The 9,888-nt window shown below is 42.1% G+C and overlaps 1 protein-coding gene and 1 pseudogene across 1 annotated transcript; both read left to right on the plus strand.

The window, feature by feature from the left end:
* The first annotated feature begins 1,661 nt into the window (after positions 1 to 1,661).
* On the plus strand, positions 1,662 to 4,172 carry LOC135152221 (uncharacterized; annotated as a pseudogene).
* A 3,468-nt stretch (positions 4,173 to 7,640) lies between these two features.
* On the plus strand, positions 7,641 to 9,411 carry LOC135152399 (uncharacterized). The gene is made up of 2 exons (XM_064092619.1): positions 7,641 to 8,188; positions 8,299 to 9,411. The coding sequence occupies exons 1-2, from the start codon at positions 7,670 to 7,672 to the stop codon at positions 8,965 to 8,967; spliced, it is 1,188 nt and encodes a 395-aa protein (XP_063948689.1). The 5' UTR covers positions 7,641 to 7,669; the 3' UTR covers positions 8,968 to 9,411.
* The last annotated feature ends 477 nt before the right edge of the window (positions 9,412 to 9,888 follow it).

Below are 9,888 nucleotides of genomic sequence, written 5' to 3' on the forward strand. Positions count from 1 at the left end.
TTGTTGCGGCTCTACTAACTGCCAATCAAACATGTTAGCTAGTTGAGCTTTCGTGATTTGATGATTTTTATTAGCAATCCGGAAAGATAACGGACCCTCCGTAGTCATCGTGAACGAGCTCAAAAACTCATAGGTAAGAGTAGAATAAGAAGGTTCGTCCATCAATAGCAAACCACGCCATCCAACTTTAGCAAGCTTATGCGCGAATTCCTTGTTAATATTCAAGCGATAAGTGGCATCGATATCAACATACTTATTTGGTAACACCGGACGTTTGGATAATGTTGTATAGAGATTCCGTTAGGTGTCTCCAATGGTCTTGATTGCGGGATACTTGACAATAACATGCCTGTCTATTTCAGAGCTCTGTTTCTGTTTCTTTTTCGGAGGTGAAACAACTGCAAAGGCAGAACTCATGGTAACCACATCGAACTACAAAAAGCATAGATGATCGATGGCGCTGATCGAAAGCGGCTACCGGCTACTGTGGAGATTACAGAAAGGACACGGACACTCTGTACAGAAACAGAATAGCTCTGTATAGAAAACAGAACAACACATGTGTTTGCTGCCCAGGAAGCCACGTAAGAAAATTTTGTATAGAATTCGTTTGCATCAACAACTTCAATGAAGATAAACAATCATAGGTTGTGTAGCAGCTTGCGACTGGCTGGCTGGCCTGACATACAAACTCTCAGCCTGTTTCTAGTTGCTGCAATGGGATGTTGGCGACCAGAAAAACAATATTGATAATTGGTGTTTTCTTTGCACGTAAAGATGAGAACAAGACTCCTGGATGCAAGCTGTTGATAATTCTTCGCGTGCATCAACACATGGAACAGCCAGTGAACAATGATGCGGAACAAGGCTCAAAATTTTGCTTTTGTTTTTGATGAAGAGCAGCAACTGACGTGAAGAGGCTACTAGGGTTCAGCCCCAGCTATAAGGGTGTGCAAACAGCCCGATAGAACAGGGCCCCCAAATTTCTAGGCCCCCCAAATATATCTGGCCAGTTATAGATATATACATTATATTACCTAGAACAAAAAAACCTCATCAAAACTCTGTCTTCAAAACTCACGCTGTCATTACGAAGAATACACCGCCAAGGTGTATCTATATATCGAATTCTACACTTTTATTGGTTGAATCAATCTCCCGACTTCAATTACCCATCTATTAACTTCATTTACAATGGTGAAAAATTGTTCGATATATTCTCTCTTGATTTCAAATTACATATCTCAATTTTTGGCTCATATTATACTCTTATCTTTTGCTTACATCTTATTCAGAAAGATTAGATAGCATACTTGATTTTACTGAGTTAAGCCTCAAAGTGGTGGTCTGGAGAGTGTGGTGGAATTTAGGCTATTGTTACAAGTTTGGTATTGAAGAGTTGTCCTTTTAATTTGTTTTAGTTTAATTAGTTATTCTTTGATTTTGAGATTCTAATGTTCTAATTTTGTTTTGGCAGGCCTTGGCTCTTATCTATGGACTCGTGAACTAAGTATTCAGAGCCAGGCTCATACTGGACTTCTCTCGAGTTTTTCTATTCCATTTGGTTTTTAATAATATTTTATTTGCCTATTTTTCTAGTTTTTTAATTGTTTGTGTGGATATTTTTAAGTATGCCTCCTAAAACTAGAAAATATGATTCTGGGTATGAACAGCGCATTAAAAAAAAAGAGCCGAAGCATTAGTTGAATCTCAAAGAGGATCTCTTAATAAATTTATAATAAAAGAAAAAAAGACTCAATTGAAAAAAATGATGTGGATATTGATGCTCAAATTGATGTTGATATTTTAGATAATGCTAATGCTAATGAAGTGCCCGTTGAGAATGATAATTTTGATGAGGTGCCGATTGAGAATGATAATTTTGATGATGTGTATGAAAATGTGCACTTATCTGAAACTTATCACTTCCCTGATATATATGATCCAAGAACTTGGGATGTTCTTGATTCTAGAATGATTGATTTGTTGGTGAAGAATGGTCCTAAAAGGGGTCATTCTCTCATAAAAGGCCCTAAAGATAATTTTTCTAGGTTATTTACTACAAATTTGTATACTAGAGTTTTATCAAATATAGAAAAATGTGATAGAGATTGGTTTGTTTATTCGAAAGAACTTGATAGAATATTTTATTTTTGTTGTAAAATATTTAAAAAGGGAATTGGTAGGGGTCAATTAACAAATGAAGGTTTTTCGAATTGGGGACATGTTGGTTTAAGGCTTAAAGAACATGAGACAAGTATAGACCATGTTAAAAATATGATTACTTGTTATGAGTTGCGTCTTAGATTTCAAAAGAATGAAACTCTTGATAAAACCACTCAAACACTAATTGAGAAAGAAAAATATCATCGGAAGAAAGTGTTGCATAGAGTTATCTCAATTATTAAGTATCTCGCTAAACATAATTTGGCATTTCGTGGTTCCAATGGGAGACTCTACCAAAAGAGTAAGTAATTTTTTGGGTTTAGTACAAATGTTGGCCGAATATGATCCAATTATACAAGAACATGTTAGGCGTGTTACTAGTACTGAGATTAATAGTCATTATTTAGGTCATAACATTTAAAACGAGTAAATACTTTTGCTTGGTTCCGCAATTAAAAAAAATTATTAGGAAAATAAAACAAGCAAAATAATTTTCAGTGATACTTGATTGTACTCCTGATGTTAGTCACCAAGAACAAATATCTTTGATATTAAGATATATAGATGTCTCCTCAAGTCTTGTTAGTATTGAAGAATCTTTCTTAGGTTTTTTAAATGTGAATGATACAACTGGATAAGGCCTTTTTATTTTACAAGACGAATTGAAAAATCTTGATCTTGATATATTTGATGTTCGAGGACAAGGTTATGACAATGGATCGAATATGAAAGGAAAACATCAAGGAGTACAAAAACGATTATTAGAGATCAATTCTAGAGCTTTTTATACTCCTTGTGGTTGTCATAGTCTAAATTTGGCATTATGTGATATGGCTAACACGTGTGCTAAAGATAGAGATTTTTTTGGGGTCATACAACGTATATATAAAATTTTTGCTTGTTCCACTAAAAGATGGTAGATTTTAAAAGATAATGTTAAAGGATTAACTCTTAAATCATTGTCATCTACTCGTTGGGAGAGTCGTGTTGATAATGTTAAAGCTATAAGGTTTCAAATGTTGGACATTAGAGAAGCTTTACTTCAAATAGCCGATGTTGATAATGATTCCAAAATAAAGAGTGAAGCCAAATCTCTAGCGACTAATGAGCTAGGTGATTTTGAATTTTTGATTGTAATAATTATTTGGTATGATATATTGTCTGCAGTTAATATTGTGAGTAAGTTTTTACAATCAAAGGATATGCTTATTGATGTGGCTATTGAAAATATAATAGGCTTGATTTTTTTTTTTTAGACTTATCAAGAAACTAGATTTGATAATGCCCTAGTTAGTGCTAAAGAAATTGCAACTGAAATGGATATTGATCCTATTTCTCCCCAAAGGCGTGAAATTAAAAGAAAAAAACACTTTGATGAAAGTACAAGTACAACTTCAGTTGCTCCTCCATTGTCTAGTGAGAAAATTTTCAGAGTCAATGATTTCCTTTACATAGTAGATCAAGCTATTAGTTCTCTTAACAGGAGATTTGAGCAGTATAAGGAATATGAATGTGTTTTTGGATTTTTATTTACTTCTAAAAAGTTTAAATCATTAGATGACATGAGTTTAAAAAATTCTTGTGTTCACTTTGAAAATGTACTTAAATACAATGGGCAATCTGATATTGATGAGAATGAATTATTTGTAGAACTAAAGCTGCTTAGAGAAATTCTGCCTAGCGATATTATAGAGGCTACTGATATACTGAAATTTTTGAAAGGCTTTCACTGTTATCCCAATGTAACTATTGCTTATAGAATCTTGTTAACTATTCCTGTAACAGTTGCATCAGCTGAACGGAGTTTTTCCAAATTGAAGTTGTTGAAGTCTTATTTGCGATCCACAATGCTTCAAGATCGACTCAACGTATTGGCGTTAATTGCAATTGAGAATGACATTTTGGAGACAGTAGAATATGAAGACTTGATTGATGATTTTGCTTCAAAGAGTGTTCGAAGAATGTCACTTTTGTTAGGTCCAAAGTATCGTAGAAGGGGGGGTTGAATACGATACTCACTGATAACGCCAATCTCCGATCCCGGTCCTTCCTCCGCCGTGACTGGTGGTTCCGTGGTGCAGCTGCTGGATGGGAGCCTACAAAACAACGCCGGCGGGGGGGTTTTGCCCCGAAGCGCCTCCGGCGTGAGAGTAAGCGTAGGCTTCGGAAGGATAAAGATTAGAGAGAGTGCTATCTATATGTGGTGGATGAAGGTGTATGGCTGTTGTGTGGTGGTTGCTGGTGGCTTTAGTGTTTTGTATTTAGCTGAGTGCAGGTGTGTGTAAATATGAGTGTGGAGAGAGTCAAGTTAAGTTAACCCCCAGAATCTTGATCCTTGGTCTATTTATAGGCCAAGGATTAGGGTTCGGGGGTGCGTACCTGGATCCTGGTCCTACACGTGTAGGGGTTTGATCCCCTACACGTGTCCAGGTGTCGGCGTAGAAGTAGTCTTTTGGAATGTTCCCTGGCTTGTCTCTATCGCCAGTAGTTGACCGTTATATTTGTCTTCATCGTGTCAGTCTGTGCCTTGTGCAGCAAGTGTCGGCTGGTACAGGTTTGGACCCCGGTCAAGGAGTATGATCCGCATATACCCCTGGTGTACCCGGGTCCTGTACCTTATCCGGACGGCGTACTCTGGTAGGGTTGGTGGATTGTACCCTATTCCTGGTGGCTTCCCGGGGATCGGGGTCCTTGAGTAGGCCCGGGTTTGTGAACCCGGGTTACCCCTATCATTTGCCCCCCACTCCCTTACATAGATTCTCTATGTGAGGGAGTAGAGTGAAGTTTCCGCTTTTGTTTGAGTGGACCCGGGTAGATGTGGAGTTTTGATGTTTGCCCCCCTGTCCGGGTAGATCCAGGTAGATGTAGAGTTTTGATGTTTGCCCCCCTGTCCGGGTAGATCCGGGTAAGGGTAGAGGTTTGTCGGTGTTGCCCTGCCAAGGTAGACCCGGGTATCAGTTGTGATCACTTCTTTTGTCCTGCCTGGAAAGTGGATCCGGGTAAAGCACAGACGCCCGGGTTCGGAGTAAATGAATCGACCACTTTCCCGAGTGAATTCGAAGGGGTTTTTATTAAACAGTTTCTTCGTTTTGAAAATTGAACAGGCGCGTCTTTTGAGGTAATGATAACGGCTGTCATAACTCCTTTTCAGCCAATCAGAGCTTGCCACGTCGTCTGTGATGTGACTATAGATAAACACAGACCCCCTTTCTCCTTCTTTTTCATTTTCGCTTTTGCTCTCTCCCCCTTGTTTTTTCTGTTTCTCTTCGAAGAGTGCTTGGACCGCTTCGCCGTTCGTTGTTTCTCGCCGGAATTCTAGCGCCGACGCCTGCTCCGCTTCTTTACTTCCGACTGTTCTTCCTTTTTCCGGTATGCTTCTCCCTTGCTCTTCGTTTTTTTTGTTCTTTCTCGAAGCTTTTCTCTGCGATTTTGTATGTGAAGTTTCCATATTTCGTTGTTGTTGTGTAAAGATTGGTGTTCGTGGTATACGTATATGTTTATATGCTATTTTGGTGGTTTTTCGGTTTTCGATGTTTGTTGTTTTTGGTTTTGGTGATTTCTGGGTTTTTGATGGTTGGGTGGTGCTGCATTCTTGAGTTTTTGTTGCGTGTATATGTATGCATATATCGGTGGGGTTTGGGTTTTGATTCTTGTTTTTGGTTTGGAATGATTTATGAACTGTTTGTGGCTTTTGAGTTTCTCGGGTTTTGAACTGAGCCCGGGTAGGGTGGTTGTGCCCGGGTTGGGTAGCTTTAGGACATAGCCGTTTCTGATCCGGGTGCATATGTTAGGTCCGGGTAGGGCTTTTGGGTGTTTTGTTTGTACTTAGGAAAACCTCTTTGTGCTGTAGTATGCACATAGGACCCGGGTGTCTTTTTAGTATATTGTACCCTTCTCCCCACGTAAATTTGAAGAAAGAGAGGACCCGGGTAGGTTCGTAGAATATGGTGTATGCGTTTTGGTGGAGAGCCCGGGTAGATGCGTTGATACTCCTGTAGTTTCCCGACTTGTGAGGATTTTTACGCCGCTGTAGCGTATTTCGGACCCGGTCGCGTTTCTGAGGAAGGAGCGGTCTCGGGTTGGTTTGTAAGATGTTTGTAGTGTAAGCTGGACCCGGGTAGCTCTATTAGCTTATGATGTGCTTGTTTTTTGTTTTCTCTTCGGTATGTTCTTCACATAGAATTAGGATGGGATCTGGACCTAAATAAAACTTGCCACAATGTGTGAATTCTAAAAACTGACCCGGATTGTTTCTTTATTTAGGTCTATGGTCCGGATCCCTAGGCGGCCAGGGAGAGAAATTGTTGCCTATTCTGCTGTGCCCGGGGAGTTTTCCAGTGACACGGAGTGTGACGAAGTTCATTCCCTTGCTAAACGAGCCCGGGTTAAGATGGCGGAGAGAGAGGTTTCGTCTTCCGGGGTAGTGTCTGTTCGGCAAGATGTCAAAGCCACGGTTGGGAGGCAGGTGATTATGTCTCCGGAGGGGGTCTGGTGTGATTCTAAGTCTTATTTTATCACCAAGGCTCCTCTGGTTGAAGAGAAGGGTTTTTATGCCAATATGGCCGGGTTCTACAGACGCAAGCATCCGGGTGGACCTTTGGGGCCTTACGACGAGGCCGAGTTTGACGAGAGGTTTCGTAAGCTTCCTGGGATCCGGGCTCCTTATCCAGTCAGGAGCCATATTAAAGAGTTGGCCCCGGACGTCGCGGACCGGATGATCCGGGCTGCTTTCCAGCTGCCTCCTGAGGTAGAGTGGCGGTGGCCTGAACCCGGGGAGAAAATCTACCACCGTCCGGCTGATGGTTTCATCCCTGTGTGGATGGAGCATCTTCGATCCGGGTGGAATCCAAGGTGGCATATTTTTTTCAAGCACTTGTGCAAATATGAGTTCAAAATCTCTCCTATGCAGCTCACCCCGAATGCAATTAAATGGATGACCTGGTTCTTATGGTCATGTAATAAGATGAATTATTACCCGACCCTGAAGCTGTTCCATGTGTTGTTCCAGTTCAAAAAGTCCGGGGTGAAGCCTTTGTACGAGTTGCGCTTCCGCTCGAGGGAGTGTGGTTTAGGGTCCGGGTTCATCAGCCCGGTTAGTCATCTGAGCTCGCTGAAACACTGGAACGGTGAAGTTCTCATGCTCAAAGGTCTGGATCTGGCATTTATGCCATATATAGTTACGGACGATAAGCAGGTTAGAACGGATTTTGGTGCTCCGGGTGCGGAGGGGGAGTTCCGGGATCAGCTGGCTGAGTTTTGTACTTGCATCGGGTTCCAATTGACCCGGGACACATTTATGCAGCATGATAAGCTGCACGAGGGTGGCTGTGAGTCGTATTCTTTTATTGATCCTTAGTTTTGCTTTCGTAGTGTCTTGTCCGGGTCTTCCCGTTTATAGTTTGCATATTCCCTTAGATTTTGTATCTTTGTTTTTTGCTTCTGACCCGGGTTCTCTTCCTTTTTGACAGGTCTCCCTTATTTTAATCCGGATCTCTGGAGTATCATGTCTGCTAAAGACTCTTTTGCTGCTGCACTTAGGAACTTGGGAGGTGTCCATGTGCCCCCAAAGCCCCAGCCGAAGAAGAAATCGGGGAAGAAACCGGGGAAGAAAGGGGAGTCCGGGTCCTCTCGCCAGGGGACGGAAGGGACCGGGCAGTCGAGTGCTACCCCGGATGCTACTCCGGATCCTAAACTGCGGGTGGAGGATCCGGAGTTGGTTGCTGATGCTGAGGAGGTGGAGAGCCCGGTCCACGAGCCAAAGAAGAAGCGGAAAAAGACTGATTCTTCTCAGAAGCAAGTGATTGACATGACGGTGGAGGACCCGGGTAGGTCGGCTATGGAGGTGGTGGATCTTGGAGTCGAGGTTGGGGGCGGTTCCCGGCCGGCTCCTAAGTTTGGCAAGTACCCGGTTAAGAAAGTGCTCGGGTTGATGTCCGAACTTCCCTCTGACCAAGACTGGGAGATGATGGAGGATGAGGGTCTCGCCACGAATTTCAAAGAAATCGGGAACTTGTGGGGTCAGGTATCTTACAATCCGACTCCTCTCCCTCTCTTTTTTCTTGTACTTTGCTTTCCTTCTTCATTTTCGTAATTTCCGGTTTTATTGACCCCGGTGTCCTGCTTCTTTTTCAGCTTGGTGGTCGTCTGGCCGGGTTCAATACTCATGCATTGAACAGCTTGAAGCAGGAGAGGGATCTTTCCGTGAAGAGCCTCGCTCGGGTCACGAAGCTGGAGAAGGATCTGGATGTGGAGAAGTCAGCCCGGGAGGCTTTGGAGTCCGGGGTGGCTTCTAAGATCAAAGAGGCTGAGATCCGGAAAGAGGCTGAGCTGAATCAGAAGATTAAGGATGCTGGGACCCGGGCTGACAGCGCTGAGAAGAAAGTCACCGGGCTGGAGAAGGAGGTGGCTGATCTGAAGAAGCTCTTGGAAGGGAGAGAGGAACCGGCGAAGGTTATTGCGGAGTTCCAGGAGTCCACCGCTTATGCGGATGCCTTGGCCGCTGCCGGAGCTCTCGAAGTTGTCCGGTGTTGGCATGTTGCCGAGCAGCACATCAAGACTGACCCGGAGGCTTCCTTGCAGAGCTTTATAGAGCTCTATCTGGCTGCTAAGGACAAAATTAAGGCTGGGAAGGGAGAGCCGGATCCTTACGAAGGCCCTTCTCCTAGCTTTCTTCCTCCTGCCAACCCGGGTGTCGATGGCGATCTAGATTCTTCTTCTGCTGATTCTGAGCCGGCTGATGAGACTCCGGTTGAGAAGACTCCGGCTGATGAAACTCCTGCTGATGAGACTCTTGCTGACTGATCCTCTTCTCTTTCCAGTTTGTTTATATTTGACTTAAGAACAATGTTTTTTGTAAGACTAAGAATGTTTGCCCGGGGTCTATTTAGACCCGGGTTCGTTGATGTTTGGTTGCTGATTTGATCGAATATTTTCTTGTCGTATTTGTTTGTGAATGCTTTCTTTTTGCTTCGTACATTTCTTATCCAGATTGATTGCTTTAGAATAATTATGCACTTAGAAAATTTTTCTAAGTAGAGATGATACAGGTGTTGCCGGGTGGAGTATGCCCGGATTGATTACTTATAATGATTGCTTAAGTATGTTTGACTTAGAAATTTTTCCAAGCAAATAAGATAGGTGGACCCGGGAAGAGCTTACCCGGGTTGATTGCTTTGTATGTGTTTGCACTTAGAAAATTTCCCAAGTAAATGAAATGGATGGACCCGGGCAGAGCTTACCCGGGTTGATTGCTTTATACATTTTTGCACTTAGAAAATTTTCCTAAGTAAATAAAATAGATGATCCGGGTAGATCTTATCCGGGTTGATTGCTTTATACATGTTTGCACTTAGAAATTTTTCCAAGCAAATAAAATAGATGATCCGGGTAGATCTTACCCGGGTTGATTGCTTTATACATGTTTGCACTTAGAAATTTTTCCAAGCAAATAAGATAGGTGGACCCGGGGAGAGCTTACCCGGGTTGATTGCTTTGTATGTGTTTGCACTTAGAAAATTTCCCAAGTAAATGAAATGGATGGACCCGGGCAGAGCTTACCCGGGTTGATTGCTTTAATATGTTTTTGATTGCCTTAGAAATTTTCTAAGTAAATAACAATATATATTCATTAGTAGCAAAAGACTTCATTGATATTCAGAAGATTACACAGCTTTGATAATGATCAAAAGTACATGATTGCTTTTTAGGGATATATGGCTGTCT

This window comes from Daucus carota, chromosome 4 (assembly GCF_001625215.2).
Source record: "Daucus carota subsp. sativus chromosome 4, DH1 v3.0, whole genome shotgun sequence".
In the NCBI taxonomy this organism is placed as follows: Eukaryota; Viridiplantae; Streptophyta; class Magnoliopsida; order Apiales; family Apiaceae; genus Daucus; species Daucus carota.

Coding starts and splice junctions, on each gene's coding strand:
- LOC135152399 (XM_064092619.1), top strand. CDS start 7,670: ATGTCTGCTAAAGACTCTTTTGCTGCTGCACTTAGGAACTTGGGAGGT. Junction 8,189..8,298: donor TCGGGAACTTGTGGGGTCAG/GTATCTTACAAT, acceptor CTTCTTTTTCAG/CTTGGTGGTCGTCTGGCCGG.